At 44.8% G+C, this 22,049-nt stretch overlaps 1 protein-coding gene across 2 annotated transcripts in view; it reads right to left on the reverse strand.

The window, feature by feature from the left end:
* The window catches only part of GLB1 (galactosidase beta 1), an 82,830-nt gene that overhangs the window by 30,052 nt on the left and 30,729 nt on the right, over positions 1 to 22,049 (reverse strand). For both annotated transcript variants that reach the window (XM_026496681.4, XM_026496682.4), the window contains exons 6-10: positions 20,029 to 20,209; positions 17,566 to 17,624; positions 16,148 to 16,269; positions 16,022 to 16,062; positions 11,322 to 11,434 (exon numbers count right to left, since the gene is read on the reverse strand). In XM_026496681.4, the coding sequence (XP_026352466.2) occupies positions 11,322 to 11,434; positions 16,022 to 16,062; positions 16,148 to 16,269; positions 17,566 to 17,624; positions 20,029 to 20,209 (516 nt within the window). The remainder of the gene's footprint in view (positions 1 to 11,321; positions 11,435 to 16,021; positions 16,063 to 16,147; positions 16,270 to 17,565; positions 17,625 to 20,028; positions 20,210 to 22,049) is intronic.

A 22,049-nucleotide genomic window follows, 5' to 3' on the forward strand; every position in this document is an offset into this window, starting at 1 on the left:
TCCCTGCAAAATTAAGTAGTATATACCATGATGGCATGTTCTGTCTCGTTCAGCTTTTTGTGTTTTTTCCCCCTCTTCTGATGTTTCTAATTGCCTTTCTTTTTTCCTGTCTGTCTTTAGGTTAACACCTCTACAGGTTGTTCCGAATTTCCAAAGATGGTATCAAGTTTCTCCAAACACCATTCCCCCCCCTCCTCCCAGGAAACTCCCTATTGGAACTCTCAAGTCTTCTTGCTCCAAGGGACTGATTCTCCTCTAGGCTTGATATTCTGGGACTTCATTATTCTCCTGGTTTTAGCTCCTATTTCTAGGATCTTACACCTACCTCCTTTCACTGGAGCAATCTCAAGTAACTTCCGTATGTGGAAGGAAAATTTTTTGAATCTTTGGATGTCTAGAAATGGCACATTTAGCTGATAATTTGGATGATTGTAGAATTCTATGTTGAAAATCATCTTCTCTCAGAAAGGAAGATGTGTCCTCCCTATTCATCTAGTATGACTCATACTAAGTTTATTGCTGTTCTTTCGAAGGTGATTGGCTTTTTCTCTCTAGAAGCTTGTGAGTGCTTTATTCTGTTTTAAATTTTTCCAAGGGTGTGTTTGGATACGTATGTTTCTTACATTTATTATTCTGGACAACTCAAATATCCTTCTCTGTTTCGGAAAAAAAAATTCTTTGATATTTTCTTTTTCTCCATCTTCTTCCCTTAAAGGTAAATTAGACATTCTAGATTGCCCCTCTGCATCTCTCATCTTTTCTCTATTTCCATCTCTGTCTTCTGGTTCTACTTTCTAGGAGATTATTTTTTATTTTCGGGAACTCTTTTTTGTTCTTTAGTGGCTCCTTTTTCAAAGCATCCCATTCTTACATTGTGGAAGCAACATCTTTTCAAACATCTCTGAAAGATATAAATTTGAGAGGGTCTGCTTTGCTTTGCTTAAGGTCTTTCATTCCTGCGCCTGAATTCTCTGTTGCCCTTAGGTTATTTTTCTGTTTATTTCATTTTGGTCTTTCTCTTTTCTTTTACAGGTTTTATGGATGTCCTCAGACAATTGGCCACCCTTGGCCGTCCATTCACATTTAATGATAATGCAAATGAATGCACCAGCATTTGCATAACTATCTTCTCTATGCCAGTCCAGCTCTGTGTACAGGAGCAAGGCTTGCCCAGGGGGGAACTTTGTTTTAGGAACTTTGATTTGGGAGGGAATCAGACATATGTAGGTTCTTTGCTCTCATGCTGCACACTTGTTTTTAAATTCTGGTTTTCTTTTTCTTTTTTTTTTTTTAATTAATTAATTAATTTATTTGACAGAGATAGAGATAGCCAGCGAGAGAGGGAACACAAGCAGGGGGAGTGGGAGAGGAAGAAGCAGGCTCATAGCAGAAGAGCCTGATGGTGGGGCTCGATCCCATAACGTTGGGATCATGCCCTGAGCCGGAAGGACGCTTAAGGACTGCGCCACCCAAGCGTCCCTAAATTCTGGTTCTCTGACTGTTAAAAAGATGCTTCCCTGATGGACAGTCTATTTGAAAGAGGGGTGGAAGAGTGCAGGACCTGATGGGAAGTATGCAGCGTTTCATTAGCCTTCTCATTTTTAGCTCTGTTTCATTCTGTCTTTTGTCACAGCTGCACTTCCAGCACCCTGGCTCTCCAGGGTTCTTTAAGGGCAATCTACTCCTGTTACCTGTTTCTACAACCCCCTCTCACACTCACTGGGGACCTAGAGATCCTCATGCTACTTCCTCAGTCACCTCCACCTATTTTTGTTTCCCAGAAAGCTTTTGAAATCTTTCATGCATGGACAGCTTCCCTCATGTTGGCTTCTTTACAAAAAAAAAAAAAAAAAAAAAAAAACCAACCTTTTTTTTTATCATTTAATAACATTTTGAAAGGCAGAAGAGCTAAGTATGTGGTCAGAGAGCCATCTTGAACTAGAAGTCTTTTATATTCCTAATATTCTATGAATCAGTATTTCTGTGAAAGTTTTAAAAGAGTACATTAAAATGATCTTCATGAGTCATATTAGCATGAATGTGAGGCCAGGGAGTTATTCCTGTTGCTCTCAGACAAAATGTGAGCTCTCTTCCAGCTTTCCCTACAGTCCTAGAACACATTCATTCTCCTTTGGCAATTTACCCACCTCTTCCTCCTCCTCACCTCCTGGTCAAGAAAAGCAGAAAATACAAATCCACAGAGGGGAACTGAGAGTAGTCTGATTTGTTTTCTGAGGTCCCCTATTCACCTGCACTTGGTAGTGACCACGTCATATCTAACTCCGAAAGTCAAAGTGGATTCTGGTGTAACTGGGACTGCAATCTCATCTACCACATTGGAAGAAAAAGTCCCTGCAGAGACATCTTTCTTTAACCTCCATTCACCTAACACTGATGGAGTGCTTCTCTGCCAGTTCTGTCGTCTCATTTGCTACTCACAAAGACCCTCAGAGCCAGTATTGTATTTCCTTTTTAGGGGTGAGATTAAGAAACTTGCTCGAGATTATCAAGAGGGCAGGGGCGCCTGGGTGGCACAGCGGTTAAGCGTTTGCCTTCGGCTCAGGGCGTGATCCCGGCGTTATGGGATCGAGCCCCACATCAGGCTCCTCTGCTGGGAGCCTGCTTCTTCCTCTCCCACTCCCCCCGCTTGTGTTCCCTCTCTTTCTGGCTGTCTCTATCTCTGTCAAATGAATAAATAAAATCTTAAAAAAAAAAAAAACATTATCAAGAGGGCAAAGGAGTAAGCTGGGTTCCTGACTCTAAGTCTAGTGTTGTTTCTACAGCTCCATCTGACCTCCTTTATTGTACAACAGTAGTACAATAGAAAGTGCCTGCTATTAATTAAACATAATTCCAAAGACAAAAACACCCCACAAAACCTTTTCTCTTCCAGTTTTCCTGCTGCAGCCCCCCCTTATGCACATATACTATGTAAGGTTAGAGATAGTTTTGTAATTTGCTACTGCTACTTACCAAAAGTACTTTCGGCAATACCAAATATCGATAATAATTTTATTGCATATTATATTCAAATGGATATGACCATCCTTTCAATATTGAGAATTAGATCATTATCAATTTTTGATATTACGAATAACATTGCTATGAACAACTTTATGTTTATAGCATTATCTTGGTTTAAAAAAATCCTTTTTTTGATTTTACTTATTTAATTGAGAGAGAGAACACAAACGGGGGAGCAGCAGAGGTAGAGGGAGAAGCAGGCTCTCCGCTGAGCAGGGAGCCAGACGTGGGGCTCAATCCCAGGACCCCAGGATCATGACCCAAGCCAAAGGCAGACATTCAACTGAGTCACCCACGTACCCCTAAAAGAAGTCTTTTAAATAAAGCCCGAAGTGAGGAGTTACTAGGTCAAGTGATATGAGCATTTTTTATGAATCTTAATATAGTGTATCAAGGGGCGCCTGGGTGGCTCAGTTAGTTAAGCATCTGCCTCTGGTTCAGGTCATGATCCCAGGGTCCTGAGATCGAGTCCTGCATCAGGCTCCCTGATCAGTGGGGAGTCTGCCTGTCCCTCTCCCTCTGCTCCTTCTCCCCCTGCTTGTGCGCTCTCTCAAATAAATAAATAAAATCTTCAAAGAATATGTAGTGTATACTAAAGTTTCTACCAAATGTCTCTATTTGTTTATGTCTTCCACCCAGTTGTCTATTTGGATTTTGATTTTTTTAATCAGTGGTATGAGACCATCTTAATATTAAGTCTCCACCTGTCTATCCCATATGCCCCAATCTTTGGTCTTTTCTTTTAAATTAGTTTAGTGATGTTTTCATTGATTATCTTACAGTAAAATCCTAATTTTCTATTCAACTAATTTAATGTTTCAAAAAGAAATAGATGCATATTCCAAAACACTGTATCTCAGAACCTTTATTTCTCCATAGTAATTTGTGCTTTAATCATAGTTTTCAAACCAGTCACAAAGTGGTCCTTCTCCAGCCACTTTAGCTGGATGAGTGTAACATAGGAAGCTACTCTTTCCCATCTAATCCAATAGATTCAACAGGGATCTTTTCCCAGGATCTCTACTGTTTTCATTCATTCTTTTAACAAATTCTTATTAAGAAACTACTTTGTGTCAGGTCCTACGGTTGGTACTGGGGATATAAACAACTCTTAGATCATGAGAAATGTGTGTGTAAATAAATCATATCAACACACTACAGGAAGTAGAGTGTTCACGATTTCCACACTGTAAGGTGGTGGGAGAAAACAAAGTGTGACTAACTCTGCAGAGAGACAGATCAAAGACAACTCCCCAGAAAAGGTAACTGAGGTGTGTTCTCATTTTCCAGATGGATTAGGGCAGAGGGAACATTACGTACTGCCCCATTCATGGAAGTTCATGTACCTTCATTTTAAGGCCAGAGAGTCACGTGCAGGAAGAGGAGAATTGAAAATGAGGGTTGAGGAAAACAGGAGGCCAAGTCATAGAAAGCATCTGGATCAGATCGGCATTTTAGAAAAATCACTCTGGAAGACAGACTAGAAAAGCCAGGTCTGTAGGAAAGGAACAGACTAGTGCCACAAGACTGCAGGCAATGCTTTAAAAGTCTAACATTTGTTATGTAATATTCACTTTGTCATCCTTAATTATCAGACATAAAACACTGTGTTTCCACCAGCACCATGGAGCAGCAAGAGACAGCTTGTGCCTACTCACTGAGCTAATGTCATTCCATCCATAAACCAAGAAGGACAATCAATCAAATCAGTCAGGGTAGATTGGTGCTCAGTCAAGTTTCAAACTTCGTTAAGCTTTTTTTGGGGGAAGATATTTATTTGTTTGTTTGTTTATAGCATGAGTGGTGGGGGAGGGGCAGAGGGAGAGGGAGAGAGAGAGACTCTCAACCAGACTCCACGCTGAGTGTGGAGCCTGATGTGGGCCTTGATCTCACGACCCTGAGATCACGACCTGAGCTGAGAGCAAGAGTTGGAAACTCAAACAAGTGAGTCACCCAGGCACCCCTTCATTTAGCTTTGAAGAACTAAAAGTGACTGGCCATTTTTGCATTCTGAGTCACCACCCATGCCCAATGCATACCTCAGGGAATCCTAAGATTTGTTCCAATTATCAAGGTCCTCAACATACGACTTGATTAATTTCTGTAAAATGACCTATCTCCAAAAGCCATCTGGACTTTTACCTTTGATAGAATCCCTATGAAGAACTGTAACAAAACTCCTAAAAAATGGGTCTTAAATTCATTCAAAAGCTTACAAAAATAAACGCACCACGGCCCCTCTTGGGGATTGGTAGGGAGGAGGAGGAGGGCGCTGCCCTACAGTCGTACGGTTCAACCTCGAGGTCAAAGTGTTAACCATGTCTGGTTGAGTTTTACCCACACCAAAGAGAATACCTTAGAAAATGCAAATGTCATGAGCTTTGTCATACCTTAAAGAGTCATATGCAAAGAGCCACCTGGAGCCTTTATCAATGCAGCCTGATGGGAAATTATCTCTGGGCGTCCATGTCAGTGAAAGATATTATCCACTGACACTCAACTTACTCTTGAAATAGATTAAAAAAAGAGACCCATTCCATTTTTTAAGTCTCTGTTGAAGGAAGAGACAGGAAGAGCTATATATGGGGGTATTTATGATCCCATTCTTTTCCTCAATACACAAAAATATTTCAAGTATCATTTAACAAACCACCCAGTTGAATGTCTACAAAGTCTCATAAGAAAGAGCCCACTTTTAAAGTAGTTCATTCTCTCTTCCAAACCTAAAAAAAGAGAAGAGGGAAAACTTTCTGAAGACTGTCTCCTTCATGGGTTCGTCTTACTGTGTCCACTGGTTCAACGCTTGGGACCCCTGGATTTGTCTTTGCTTGGCCCACTGCCCTTCTCACTGATCTCCCCATGGACGATCTCAATCTCTCCTGGACTTCAGCCTCTACTTCCACTGATGACCCTGCCCTAACGACTTCTTCTGGAGTTTCTCCCTCTTAAGTGAGGTGCTTGCTGGATAGACACCTCCCTCCGGATGTCCCCAGAAGCATCTGGAGCTGCACAAGCCCAGAATGGAAGTTGCTTCCCCCTCTCCCTTCCCAGCCTGTGCCTTGTGCCTTGTCTGCAATCCTCTATCGTGGCTGATGTCCCCAGGACCCATCCAGTTATCCAACCGAAGCTGTAACCTGGACAAATCAACATCAGGAGACTTTGGAGTTGCTACAGGCATTTTTGGAATTCAACCAAAGGAGAGCTGAGGTGGAGATTTATTTAATTTGGGTGTAGAATATATCTACATAGTTCATTGTCACTTCCATGGATAGGTCAATTATCACTAACAGATTATTATTATTATTTTTAAAGATTTTATTTATTTATTTGAAAGAGATAGAGACAGCCAGCGAGAGAGGGAACACAAGCAGGGGGAGTGGGAGAGGAAGAAGCAGGCTCATAGCGGAGAAGCCTGATGTGGGGCTCGATCCCATTACGCCGGGATCACTCCCTGAGCCAAAGGCAGACGCTTAACTGCTGTGCCACCCAGGCGCCCCTCTAACAGATTATTTCTAACACCCAATATGCTGACTCACTTGCAAATCACTTGATGGTGCCCTGGGGCAACCAGCCTCAGAAGTATGGGGGTTCTAGAGGAGACACAGGGTTTCAAATGTATGGGGCCAAAACCTGTATGTAGAAATTTCTTCCAAATACTGCAGCTCACGTAGGAAGGAACTGGAGAGAGATTGCCCCAATTCTGATAACAAGCCTAACCCTTTATATAACATCATCAGTAACAAAATGTGAAATTTTCTGTTTTCTAAACTTGCAGTACATACTAAAAGACAAAGTTCAATCAGCCATGCTGAAGAGAAAGATCACCATTCTCTCTAGAGAAAAAGATTACAAACATAACAGAGACAAAAAATAGCATGCAGCCAAAAGAATGTAAGGAAAAAAGGACAGCAGATATATATTAAACAGTTAATAATTAAGTCCAAAATATGCTTTTAAGTTTTGTGATATTTGTGATTATTTTCTTTAAAATTTTTCAATTTGTAATTTTTTTTTTTTTTTTTTTTACTCATTTAAATACACATTTGGGGTTCTTGGATGGCTGGGTTGGGGGAGTATGTGACTCTTGATCTTGGGGTTGTGAGTTTGAGCCCCATGTTGGGTGTAGAGATTACTAAAAACAATAAATACACATTCATTTTTGTTTCCTTATCCAATACCCTTTCTGAAATGCATATTTGAATACATCACTTCTTTAGGTTCCTCTACAGGGCGTATGCAACAGCATTAATGTTCTTGGTGATAATGTCACCTGTCTATTAAGGAGAGAATGTAGCAGTGATGGTTTACTGTGCAAGTTTACTGGTAACCTAAGAGATGAATAAAGCTAAGTCCCTACCTCACTGCCAACAGCAAAAACAGCAATTCCATGTACATCAATATTTCAATGTAAAATATGAAGTCACAAAAATTTTAAGCACTCCACAGGAATTTATTTACACTACTAGACTAGGGAAGCAGCCATGAAGGAGAGAAGTGGTAGATTTGACTATGTAAAAATTCAGGATTTTTTTTACAGAAAAAAACAATGATGAAACCCCCAAAACTGTTAAAAATGCCACAATAATAGAACTCTTGCAAATTACAGAGAAGACAAATAGGGCAAACAGAGAAACTGTGAAAGAACCAGCATAAGTAGTTCATAGAAAAAGAAATGTGAGTGGACAATTTATGCATGAAAGGGTGTACAACTCTAGTACTCATCACTAAAGAAATGCAATGTTTTCTTTTAAAATGATCCTTTATACCTGTGAAATGACAAGGTCAAAAAGTCTGATAATTCACAGTATTGGTAAAAGTGTAGGGACATACAAATTCATTGAAGGGTCATTTGGTAATATCTATCAGAATGTCAGAGGCAAGCAACAATGACCCACTAATTCCATTTCAAGAAAACCTTCTACAGCTATCCTTGAACTGGTCCAATCCCGTCTCACCTAAATGGTTGCAAAAGCCTTTGAATTGGCTTTCCTATTCTAACCTTGTCTTGCCTCCCACAGTCTAGTCTCCCTGAGTAATCCTTTAACTGATCTGTTCAACGCTACAATGGATCTCCATTTCACTTAGAGTCAAAGCCAAAGTCTTACAGTGGCTGATAAGGCCCTACGGGATCAGTTCCCCACTATCTCTCTGACCTCACCTCCTACCACTCTCCTCTTGGCTCACGAGGCTCCAGCCACACTGGCCTCCTTGCCAGTTCTTTAAAATGCCGTGCGCATGCCCACCCTCTTACTGGCGACATTCTGTTTGAAAGCTCTTGCCCTGGATGTCCCACATGGCTGTCCTACCACCTTAAAGTCTTCGTTCCAGCTTCACCTTCTCAAGGAGGTCTTATATATTCCGAGCGGCTAAAACCATAGCTGGCATACAGAGGGAACTTGCTAAATATTTGTGGAATTACTTGTGAAAAAATAAACAATGCGGGTCAGGTCAAACTGCGTCTGAAACAATGATAATAATGCCTTCTAGGGTTTTTTAAAAGAAAGAATTGAAATACATGGACTCTAAACCCAAGAGAACTAAACTACATGGCATTAATACATAGAAGTCAAGAGGGACGTAACTGGGGTTAATGTGAGATAAAGTTTTGGTTGGATGGTTGTACTGATTAATTTTTAAACTATTATAAGTTACAGCTGAATGTTAAAGTTTTTTGACAGTGGGACATAAAGGCGTGCATACTGTATGAACCCATTTATATAAAGTTAAAAAAAAACAGCAAAACTGGGGCGCCTGGGTGGCACAGCGGTTAAGCGTCTGCCTTCGGTTCAGGGCGTGATCCCGGCGTTCTGGGATCGAGCCCCACATCAGGCTCCTCCTCTGGGAGCCTGCTTCTTCCTCTCCCACTCCCCCTGCTTGTGTTCCCTCTCTCGCTGGCTGTCTCTATCTCTGTCGAATAAATAAATAAAATCTTAAAAAAAAAAAAAAACCAGCAAAACTAACCTAAGGTGACAGAGGACATGACAGTGGTTAGCTCTGGGGATGGAAGGTCATGACTAGGCAGGAGCACAAGCATGGCTTCTGGGGTGCTGTGTTGGTTACAGGGGTGTGTTCACTTTGTATAAATTCACTGAGTGGGTACTGAATGAGCTGTGCTTGGCGGGTGCATATTGTACCCTTCAGTAGGTAACCGCTGCAAGAACAGAAATACAGTGAATAACTTCCAAACTGGGAGGAGGATGTGGGGGGCGGGGAGGAGGGATAAAAATAAGAAAAAAAAAATGACTCAGAAAGTAATCAAAGGAAGACAGAATGGAAAACATGGAGAAATAGATTATTATAAAATAAGACAGTTGAAAATAATCAATGTGTATCAAGAATCATAATGAATGAAATGAATAAATGCACCAGTTAGAAAACAAAAATGCTCAAACTAGATTTTTCAAAAATCCAGTTATAACTTGTTAACAAGGGACACATTAAAAAAAAAAGATAAGATTGAAATTAAAGTATTATGAAAGATACATCAGGTAAATATTAACCAAAAGAATGCAGGTTAGCTTTATATCAGACAAAAAAGACTTAAAAGACAAAAATTATTATTAGAGATACAGGGTTACCACATAATGATACTAAATAAATGATACCAAAGGATTTAATTCTCAGTTTGCATACCTAATAACTTGGCCTCAAAACTGACACAACTAGGGGCACATGGGTGGCTCTGTCAGTTACAGGTTTGTCTTCGGCTCAGGTCATGATCTCAGGGTCCTGGGATTGAGCTCCCTGCTGGCTCCCTGTTCAGTGGGAAGTCCTTCTCCCCACTCTCTCTGTGCCCCCAACTGCTTGTGCTCTCTCGTTCTCTCTCTTTCTCAAATAAATAAAATCTTTTTAAAAAAACTGACAACTATAAAGAGAAATATGTAAACACAATTCTTTCAATAAATAATAGAATAAATAGATAAAAAGCCAGGAAGAATATTAACAATATCAACAGCACCATGAATAAGCTCGATCTAAGGAACAGGTATATAGATTACATCCAACAATTTTAAAACATACAGCCTTTCCAAGAACGCATGGAACATTCATTCATATTGATACATGCCAGGCTCTAGGACTGGGTTCGACACATTTCAAGGGATTGGTATCATACAGACCATGTTCTCTACCCAGAATGCAAATACATTAGAAACCAGCAAAATAGAAAAATACTTATGTTTAATAATTGCTATTTTTGAACTACTTCTGAACATTTCTAGGGCCAAAGAGAAATCCAAATAGGCGTTATTAGGAGCAAATTATAACAACCATATTACATATCAACACTTAGGAGATGGGGCTATAAAGGTACTTGAAAGAAATACATAACCTTAAATATTTATATTGGGGAAGAAGAGAGCCTGGGTTACAAAGTCTCAGATAAAGGAAGGAAACACCAATGATAGGAACAGAGAGCTTTGAAACAGAACAAACATACAAGAGAGAACTTGGAAGTCATCGTTATAAATTGCGCAGAGATGAAACCCATAGTAAAAATTAGCGCACACAACATTTCAAACACAAATCTGAAAATTCAGATGAAATGGACAAATTCTATGAGTAGTTATGTACGGACCATATTTTTCAATATGCTTAAAATATTTCATAATGTAATTTTTGACATGTAGTCTTAAATAGAGACTAAGTCATACTTAAAGGTCCATACCATTTATAGGCAGAAAACCTTTGTTTTTTAACTTCAAAACTCAGGTGACTGAGCAGAAAAATTGTGGGTTGTTTTTTTTTTAACCCACAGCAGAGACAGGAAACCCCACCTGGGTGCTTTAGATGCCTCAAAAGGTCACAACGTTACTGGGACTGAGCAGTTGAGCTTGCAGGCCAAGAGGAAACAGCAATGACTTGCCCCAAATTAAAAAAATGAAGTATTGCTGACAGCTCACCTTTGCACCGTGCTTCATCGAAGCCCACGGATTTGCTCTCCTCCATGCTTCAGCTCACACATTTTCTCACCTTCAGTATAAATAACTGTAATAGCTACCACTTGGTGCACAAAAGATGTACCGGGCCTATCCCGGATGCCCTACGGATGTTCCTTTTTAATCCTGATAACCCAACAAGGCACTATCGCTCCGGTTTTACGATGAACACACTAGTGGAAGAACTTGCTCACAGACTCGGTCTTAATCAGCTGGGGGCTGAGACTCTGGGCCAAATCCGTCTGAGCCCTCCCTTCATACATCCTTTTAAATACAAAAGGGAGTCACCGACAGAGCACAATGTGTCCAAAGCAAGCTCGGGCCCAGACCAGCCCACTGCAGCCCGCACCAAGCACCCACCTTCCGAATAACATCTCGCAGAGCAAAATACTTCTCAGTGAGGTCCCCTGCCTCGCTCAGTGGGGCGTCATAGTCGTAGCTGGTGGGCTGCGCTTGGTAGGGCATGTTGGCCCCTAGAAGACAAAAATACACCACTAGTTACTACCAAGGGCCTTCCCCCGGGACAAGCTCTCTGGGATTTACAGGCTCAGGGTTGTGGAGGAGAAAACAAAGGACACGTTAAGAACCAACTATCAAGCGATATATAGAGGTGGCCCTGAGGAAGTGAGTTTCTTCCTGCAGGTGGCCCTCACCAAGCATCTGAGAGTCTACAATTCTCTGTCCCAGCCATTCTCTCAGCGAGAGCTCTTAGCGGGGACCCCAGCAGATGTCCCCACCACTGAACCAGCAGGAAAGCTGAAGCTCCCCCCAAACCAGCCCACTGTCTCACAACCAGGAGTGGCAGGGCTGCCGGCATGACCCGCACCTCCGACTGGTAACCCTGAGGTCTGTGATCTCTTCCACGCCCTGGGACCAAGGACCAGCCAAACACAACCGAGCGGTTATCAGAACACACAAAGCGGGAGAGGACTGTGACATACATCAGTCCACAGATTCAAACGTAACCCTAAGGTCTTTGCAACATCTGCAGAGTCAGGGCTGCTGTGGTGTCCTCTCCTATCCTCTCTAGGAGCAAGTCATGCCCTCATTCCCCCAGCTGCCGGGAGGGTTAGCAGACGCGTCCCTCGGCTCACGGGCCCCTGCTGGGTGGCCCTGCCCTGGCTATGGTCCTCTGGGGATAGCCCATATCCAGCGACTGACCCAGGCGGGCTCAGACCCAGCCCCTGGCTGTCCCAGCTGCAGAGCTCCTCTAGAATCAGAGCTGCCTCTTTGCTCAACTTCTTCCCCTGCCCAGGGCCACCCACACTCTCTAAATGTGCTGCTCCTGGGAACGTGCCCCGATAAACTTCCTGCCAGGTCATCTCAGTCTGTTTCCCGGGGAATGACACCACAACAGAGACCGATAAATAATGCCAAACAAGACTAGAAAAGTAGATGGCTTTGCAATTGTTGTTCAAGTGGCACAGTCTAGAGCAGACAACGTCACAGACGATGTTCACAGGTAGGAGCCTGGGTGCAACCGTGGGCAGTGACCCTATGCTCCTACTTAGAAAACTCAGCCCCGCAACACGGAGAGCTTGTCCAGACTCCTCAGCCCCCACCCCACCTGAGACTCTGCATCCCTAACGGGCTCCCAGGTGGTGCTGATGCTGCCCTCTGTGGACCAGCCCAGAGAAAGTCCTTTCTCTTCTACTCCAGAGACCGTTTTACAACGCAAGGGCGTGAGAAAAAAGTTGCTTTCGGATCATCTTATAGCTAACCTAATTTTTAGTAAATGAGGCACAAAATCTGATAGTTCGCCCGTGATTTAGCAACCAGTTCCTTCGACTGATCCGCCAGCCCACAAACGACGGAGCCACTCTGGGTGAGCATACTGGTGGTGAAGCTGACAGAGGAGCTGGGCTGAGGATGGTTCACTCCACCTCCCACCCCCACCCCAGGCCCCAGTTCTCGGTTTGTTAGTTCTTTGTGCAAAATCTACATTTCCAAAGGACCTGGACCACTCAGGCAACTGAACCGACCCAGTCCTATTACCTTCACCGTCTTCTGCACTAATAAGAGGCCGCGGCTGCCAACAGGCCCACCTGCCTGTGGCCATACATACATTAAAGCACATCCTCTGCTGTGAGATGCAAAGAAAAATAAAACCACATCCCTTGTTGCAAGGAGCTTACCTCTTTTGTGGCCCCTCCTCTGGCTCTAATGTGGCAGGCACCTTGCCCCCCGCCCCGGGCCCCCCCTTCCTATTTCTGTGTGCGGCGCCACACGAGTGGCCTGCACCTCGGAGGCGGGCGCGGCCTCACTTACCAAGCTGAGCTCAATCAGTGGTCACCAAGTTGAAGTGAATGATGCACTCCCAGAAACAAAAGGAAAGGCTGAGGGAAGCGGACAGGGAAACTGGCCAGTGGGTTAAAGGATGGACCGAAAAACTTAGTCTTTGCTCTAGTTCCACCAGCAGAATCTTTCCCTGGGTGCCCTCCGTCCACCACAGGGCAGTATCATAGAGAAACAGTGCTAACTTAAGCGTCCTCTCTCTACAGTAGCAAGTGCGAGGTGGGAAGGCAAAGCAAATGGCCAAGCTTACCACTCTGCACCTCTGCACGTCCTGTGAACAGTCTCGGATGGCCTGGATCCCACAGGAGGCCTCCCAGATGGGGTGCACCCGGTCAGACCGCGGTGCACATGTCTGCACGAGCTGGTGCACCGACCATGGGCAGGATGGGTAGGGAGCTCCCGCCAGGGGCTTTTCCTCTTATTGCCCTCCTCTGGGAACTGGCTCGAAGAGCAGCTGCTAAGAACCAAAGACTGGCCCTCCCCTATGTCCCCAAAGAGACTAGGGCAGGTCAGAGAGGCCCACAAACACAGGGGGAGCTGGTGCAGGGCTTCAGGATGCAAGAGGTGACCCGAGGGTAGTGATCGGCTTTCCAAGGCCCACGTTCAAGGCCAGCCCTATCCCCTGCCAGCTGAAGGGGAAACGTGGACTTTTTTGTACCCTGCTTTTCTTATCTGTAAAATGGGTCCATAATCTCTGGCACAGATGAGACTGCTATGAGGACTAAATGGGAAAACAGAGGCAGAAAGGAGACTTTTATGGTTTATGGCAGGGTCAGGAGCAAGGGAACGGACTTTTTCTGGAAGGACAACTTCCATTTTCTGAGTGGTTGTTTTTATCTATTTAAATTTTAAAAAAGAAGAATACAAGATAAAAAAATTATATCACGAACTGTAAAGTTTCCCAAGATATCAGCCTTTATTCCTGGACTGGATGCTTGGCACAATTCCATGAATGGAAGGTAGGTGGAATCCTTATCTACTGAATGAAAAAGGCATCACAAAGTCTTAACTGTTTCTAATGAGAAGAGGGACACACAGACATGATCTAAGACTTCAGCGAGCAAGCTTGGCATACTGTGATCTTTTAAGAAGTGACATCTGAGTTTCGCAGTATCTCCATTTCTCGGCTCTAATAACAGTAATAATGTCAGTTACACTTGTAAGCAAAGTCTTCTCCTAGCCCGTCCCACACTGCACAAAAGAGAGCAGTTCACAGGAGCTGGTAGTACCCAATTACAGATCCTAGGAGACTCAGGCCCAAATGAAGTTTCCAAAACTCAGCACTGAGGGGCATCCTCAATGATTCAGAGAGAAAAATGCAGATGTGGAGAGGGGTGAGCGATGAACCTGAGGAAAAAAAACTAATATAGCATGATCTGTCTGCAAAAATCAAGGGCAATGAAGAGAATTTTGTCATAATTTTTCCCACTAAAAAAATAAGAAGACACCATGTAGGAATTGAGAGTGGTACAGTCATTTTGGAAAACACTGGGGCCGTTCCTCAAACTCTAAACACAGAGTTGGTTATAGCACATGGTCCAGCAAATGCACTCGGGGGTACGTCCCCACAGGAACTCAAACAGGGATTCAAATGACCCCTGCACGTCAGCGTTCATAGCAACATTATTTAGAATGGTCGGAAAGTGGAAACAACTCAGCTATCCAACAACTGACAAAGAGATACACAAAATGCTCCATGTCCATACAATAAACCATCCACATCAGTACAAAATAAAGAACTGACCCCCACTACAACATGGGTGGACCTGGAAAAGATTACACTACAGGAAAGAAGCCAGATACAAAAGACCACAGAGTGTATGACTCTATTGATAAGAACTGTCCAGAACAGGGAAATCCACAAAGACAGAGTATAGATGAGTGGTTGCTGAGGGCTGGGAGGAGGGAGAGTGGGGAGTTTCTCAGGTAAGGGGTTTCTTTTAGGGTAGTGAAAACATTCTGAAACTGGATGGCGGTAATGGTTGCACAACTTTGTGATAACTAAATACCACCACACTTAAAATTGTGATTTTTTACAGTATGTGAATTATATCTCAACAAAACGCTAAAAAAAAGGAAAGAAAGAAAGAAAGAAAGAAAGAAAGAAAGAAAGAAAGAAAGAAAGAAAGAGTTCATAGCAGAATACATGAGCACATAAGCTACCGCCAGAGACTATGGGAGCTGCCCAGCTACTTGGTTTGAAACAATAAGGTTTCTGGGGCACCTGGGTGGCGCAGTCATTAAGCATCTGCCTTCGGCGCAGGGCGTGATCCCAGAGTTCTGGGATCGAGTCCCGCATCAGGCTCCTTCTCTGGGAGCCTGCGTCTTCCTCTCCCACTCCCCCTGCTTGTGTTCCCTCTCTCGCTGGCTGTCTCTCTGTCAAATAAATAAATAAAATCTTTAAAAAAAAAAAAAAAGAAACAATAAGGTTTCTGGGGCGCCTGGCTGGCTCAATTGGAAGAGCATATGACTCTTGATCTTGGGGTTGTGACTTTGAGCCCCACACTAGGTGTAGAGATCACTAAAAAAAAAAATAAGTAAACTTTAAAAAATTTAAAAAAGAACAATAAGGTTTCTAAGTACAGAAGTTATGTTCCTTAAAATTTTTTAAATGATTTAAAAAATTATATAGGCAGTTTTTATAATATCAGGAATTTAGAAACAAAAATAGAAAATAAAAATTGTCTATAGGTACTCCCTACCCCCAAATCAAGCACCAGAAACATTCTAGCGTAAGTTTCCACAACCTGTAGGATTGTTCTTACCATTCCAATAGGCAAAATTGGTCCCACCTATAAACATGTACCTACAAGGAAACAAGAGAATAGACATACTTCACTGTGAGCCCACAGCTGTGGAGGGTGCCCTGCCCTCCAGAAACTAACACTCACAAGTTCACATTCGCCCCACGGGAAAGTATCTCATGGAGGGAGGAAGCCACGACTTCAGTCCTCACTGTTGAGTGAGGTTGGCCCCAATGGTCTAACCAGCCGGTATAGAATTCAGAATTCACCTAAAAAGAGAAAAGGACATGGGGCTTAGGATGGACTTATGACCTTCAAAGGTTGGCACCTCCCTGTAACCATCGCCCTCTCTCCTCCACCGAAGGAAGGATGGAGAGCCGTGTGTTACATGTACTGCTTAACCCAGAGCTGGGGGACCAGTGGGAGGTTCCAGTCACAGCACTGCCCGAATTCAGTTTTTAGTGCCAACAATACAGGTATTCCTGAAAAGTTATCCCTGCAACAAAATTTTGTTAGCCAACCCCAAGTTTAAATGAGGTAGGAAAGTCTGCTGGGCAAAAGAATTGGATGGCAAAATATTTCAATAAAATTATCTAAGTTCACCCTTTGTGTCAGTCCAGATTTTCAGGTTCCACGTTGACCTAAAGTGAGGTGGACTCATCCAAGTATTCTGCAAAGCAGGCCCCGAACACTTCGTGTTCCCTGCCACGCCCTTCATCTCTAGAAGGACAAAGAAGTCTGGACATGTTCTGGGGCCTTCTTGCCCCAGGGTCTAGGTCTAGGACATCACCCCCCCAACTCTGTGAATGCAGGTTCCTCAGGGCTCAACAAACAGCAAAGGCTCTGTGCACAGGCGGGGCAGCCTGACCTGCTGAGAGCAGGCACAGGACATCAGCCCTCAAACTGTGCCCAGAAACACCAGGAACAAGTACAGAGAAGAGAAGAGCTGAGAGTGAAGAGCTGAAGGACTGTTCGGACCTGCCCAGGCCTTGCCATCAGCTCCTCCTCCGGCTGCTTGTCTGGCTGCCACAGAGCCCCGCAACTCGACATGTGCTCGCCTGGCTACCTGTCAGAAGCGCAGAACCTCAGGCCCCACCCTGGGCCCAGTAGCTCAAAGCTGGCATTCTTACCAAGACTCCCACGTGATTCAGAAGCATAGGGAAGATGGAGAAGCTCTGTCACAAAGAGCTCTCAGGAAACACCGTGCTGATCACGGATCCTGGCACTGCCACTCACCAGCCGTGCGACCCTGGATAAGTGACGTGTTCTCTGAGCCTTAGCGAAAAGGGAGACCACGATGCTACCTATGAGAGTTGCCAGCAAGGCCAAATGGGTTGAAGCATGCAAGAGCACAGCCTGATTCATGGCAGGACTGTCACATTTGTCCCCATTCTGTTCCACTCCGGTGCAGGGTCACGGTTTCCAGTGAGAGCACAGCTGCCGTCACTCATGTGTCCAGAGGGCCATGTGCCCACAGTCCCATCAGCCGCTGATCCCACGGCCAGAGAAAGCAAGGTCCTACCCCCTTAGTGCACGAAAACCCACACCTCACCCCCAATTCTTACCAATGGTCCTCTGGGCTCACTCTTTCTCTGGATTTCGAAAGCAGCGGTGATGTTGGCACCTGAAAATTACAAGAGGGAGAAGAAAGGTCAGTCATGGGAATGATAAATAAAGTAAAAAGAGTCCTTCACAGACCTTCAGCCTGAAGCCCCACCCTTCGCCACATGCCGGTAGGCCCGGAACACTGCCCGGCCAGCTGCAGGCTGGCCTCGCACCATCCACCCGACAGACGAGTGGGGACCGCGGAATACTGTTTCCTTTCTCCGCAATCCCCTTGGTGTCTCCTGACTGCACTGCCTCAGGAGATCGTGTCACAGGGTTGTCTCCTCTGAGCTTCCCCAGGGCCTGGACACGGGTTCTGCGTTCTTCTCTCTTCACACAGACATGTGACCCGGATGCCCCCACACGTAACAGCGCCATAGGTATCTGCCCAGGAATTAGCAAGCCAAAGGGATGGAAGTGGTCTCATTGTCTCTCTGCCTGAATAATGGCGTATATGCTGATTTTGAATTTGTACATCATCGGCCATCCCAGGCTAAGATGCCTGTGTGTGAGCTTGCTCCTGGTGTCTTCTTTCTCCCTCCCTCTGTAAAGGGAACGACATTCTCCCCACAGAGGCAGAGGGCTGCCCTCCTTCAGTGACCAAGCAATCACGAAGAGTATCTCCCTAGCCAGAGCAGGGGACACCCTGCCCCAAACTTCACGATCCACTTCCCACAGCAGGTGCCCAGAGTGGAAATGACAGCAGCCAAGACCTCCAAATAACCCCTTGCTCTCCGGAAGCCCAGGTTTCAGGAGATAACATGCTCATCGAGAGTAGAATCTCATTTACTTTATGGCTGCAAATGTCTCACTATTAAGCGTCGGGTGGCATTCAGATCTCTCGATTCTGTTCTCAAGAGCTTCCTCCCGTGACCTGACCCTGGGCACCGCCGCCGCCACCCCACACACATGAATGAGGCTGCCACGAGCCCCACCTGCCCCGCGTCCACGGGCCTTCCAGGAGGCTGTCCTTCAACCCAGAGCCAGAGCCGCTGCACGTAATGCTTACGACAAACTCGGAATAACCTCCACGTTGTTTCTCCCAACAGAAAGGTACTGCACTTGTCATCACTGTGATGGGAAGTGCGCCAAAGCAGGAGGAAACCAGCGGGCCACTTCCTGTGCCACTCTCTGTAGCCCTGTTAGTTCATCACCAAATGCTCGAGTCTAGAAACACTCCATTCACTTAAAGCCAGTCCTTGTTTTTGCTAACATAGAGGAATGCGTTTAAAAGCGCAACTTCAGTCTTCCGTACATCCGTCTCGAGAGAAAGCCAGTACTGGACGCGTAATGCGGGCAACTGTCTTAGACCTCAGCCAGGAAGGCAGTGGGGTCTTTATGCCACTTGAAGAGCAGGGTTTTTTTTTTTGTTTGTTTGTTTGGGGGGGGAGTTAACACTTATTTTGAAATAATTTCAAACTTATAGAAGAGTTGCGAGACTAGAACAAAGAAATCATACTCCCAAAGAACCCAGATTCCCCAATTGTTAATATTTTGCCACGTTTGCTTTATTAGTTTCTCTCTCTCTCTCTCAATATGCTTATTTTTTCTGAACCATTTATGAGTAAGTTGCAGACATGAAGGCCCTTTATCCCTAAATATTTCAATGTACATTCCCTAAGAGCAAGGGCATCCTTTAAATAAACATAGTACAATTATTAAAAACCAGGAAATTAACATGGATACAATCCTATTATCTAATCTACAGAACTGATTCAAAAAATTCAATTGTCCCAATAATGTCCTTCACAGCATAGAAAGATAGAAAGCAAGCAAGTCCAATCGGGGACTCTTTCCAGGAGCACACACTGCCTGTCGGCGTCATGTCCTTCACGAAAGCTGCTCTCTTGATGCTTACGACAGCGAGGAGCCTCCCGGCCACGCTGCCCGCCCCCAGAACCTGCGTGGAGCCTCTGCCGCACGAACCAGTCAGGGAAGACCCTTTGTGCCCCATCTACCAAACCACCTGCGGGCCGTCACGGCTCATGGCGCTGAGTTCCGCAGAAAGAGAAGGGAAGTGCAGGGAAGTTCCCCGCACTCCAGGGCACACAGGCCCACAGCACCCTGACAGTGGCTGACCTGAAGTGGCAGCCCTGAAAGGCGACAGCTTTGGGGCAGAGCTCCTGGCAGCAGCCCTAAGAGAACAGAGCGCCAGGCTCCAGGCTCTGAGCTCCAGGTGGGCTCACCAGTGCTAAAAACGGAGCTCTTGCCCTAAAGGGACGATCAGCTTAAATAAAATCACCGTGCAATGGAGTGGGCACTTTATTCATTATTCCATGTCACCTGCTACTTAGTAAAGGAAAATCTGAGCGATCTCATTCAACATACCCACTTAACACACAGCTGCCCTGAGCAACTGACGGAGTGCACTGCCCAAGGCTGCGTGGCCTGAGCTGGGTTTCGCTGTGATTACAAACACTAACCTGGTCCGAAGTCCACTGTGGCATAGAGCCCCTGCAGTGCCCCACACTGCAGGAGCATCTCATGTGCCCCATCAGTGGTGAACAGCAGCACGTCATTGCCCAGATGGTAGTGGAAGAGCTTCTGCAGGAAACGCAGGTAGTCATAATCACAGCTGAAGTAACTGCCATATTCATTTTCAACCTACAAGTCACAAAAGAGGTGGGGGAAATCAGGAGAGCCCAACGTACTAATCCTAGTGCTTTTGTTTGCAGACAATATCTGAGCATCTGTGAGATGACAGGGCCTGACGATTGCCAAAAATACTTCCTATACTCGATCCTCAAAACTCAAAGAGCAACTCAGCATCAAAACTTACCTTCTACTACTTCCCACTCCACCAAAGTAAGAAAAACAAAACCACCACGTCAGTTTTGGATTATAGTGATGTTCCAGCCTGTACTAGGTGACAGATACTTTAAATGTTACATAAATAAGATCTTCCCATGGTAGAATATTAGAAAATGGGGGTAAATGCAAAGAAAATAGAAAAATCATGTGTTAATCCCTTAAGCCAAAGGTAAGTGCTATGAGCATTCTGGCTTAGCCTTCCAGATTCACACACGTACACACATCCTAAAAACACACAATACACAGTCATTGTTCTCTGTTCTCAAACCTGGTATCCTATCACTTGCACCAGTTGTAACATTAGTTTTGTACCTTCACATATTATGCAAAATGCCCACGGCAGTAACGAGGGCAAATGCTGGATAAGGACATACCATCATTTCCTTAATCTACTGTCAAACATTCAGTTGGTCCTCCTTTCTGTACTCCATCACCAGTGCTCAGTCTGTGTTCAATAGCATCTGTGGTTTTCAACCAGGAGTTACTCCCCCCCCCCCCCAGGGAATATATGACCGTGTCTGCAGATATTTTGGGTTGTCACACTGGCGGGTGTGTGTGTGTGTGTGTGCTGCTGGCACTCCAGTGGGTAGAGGCCAAGGGTTGCTCCTAAAACTCCTACTTGTCAGCCTCCACCACAAAGGATTACACGGTGCAAAATGGCAATTGCTGAGGGCGGGAGGCACGCATTTTCACTTTCTCGAATTCTCAGTGGGGGAGGACAGCATCCCCAAGGAGGTGAAAATTGATTCTTACAGGAGAAAATAACACCTTACTCATTCTGATCTGTAAAGCACAGATATACAGACGCTTATACAGAAGACAGAAGGTATTAACATTTCATGGGGAGGCGATCAGAAAAAAACGTCTGAAGAGACTTTTTAGGGGCAACAATGAACATAAGGTGAACAATGAATATAAGAGTCCCAGAGATGTAACTTCAAGTGAGGGAAGCAATACAGACGGGATGCCCCCACAGAAAATTCCCAATAGCCCCAACCAAACCATAAATCTGGATACCTACATAGGTGTTAAGAACAGAGAACGACCACCAAGAGACGAACGGCCTTGAAGGTCACGACAGTGGGAAGAAGTGGGGAGGTCATGAAGGACAACAGAGAAACTTCTCGGGGGCTGGCCACGTGCTATTTCCCATCTCGGGTGGTGGTTACGTGGGCGTTCTCCTCATAATGCTTCATTATACCACATATTGGTGTTAGGGTTCACGATTTTACAAAAATGAGAAAAATACCCCGCCATCCAATTTCAACTTGCACATAAGGCAAAATCAATTTTTGCCATTCTGGGGATCCACAGTCATTAAACATTAGCACAATAAACTGTGAACCCCAGAAAAAGAGGTGCCCGACCTGACCGTGGCTGGGAGAGACGGGTAAGGAAGCTTCCCTGGAGCGGCCACCCAAGGTAGCTCTAGAGGGAAAGGCTGTCCAGGCAAGAGGACAGGGAGAGAGTACTCCCTGTTTGCTAGATGGCCAGTAGCTTTGTGGGGCCTGTGGACAGTCAGGGAGTCGGCAGGGGACAGCGAAGGACGGGGATGAACTAAACACCACCATCATTCTCTGCACAGTGCTGCTTCCCACATAGTTTAATGAATGATTATTTCCCCAGACGGAGA

The sequence above is a fragment of the Ursus arctos genome, unplaced genomic scaffold (genome assembly GCF_023065955.2).
Source record: "Ursus arctos isolate Adak ecotype North America unplaced genomic scaffold, UrsArc2.0 scaffold_20, whole genome shotgun sequence".
Taxonomy (NCBI): domain Eukaryota; kingdom Metazoa; phylum Chordata; class Mammalia; order Carnivora; family Ursidae; genus Ursus; species Ursus arctos.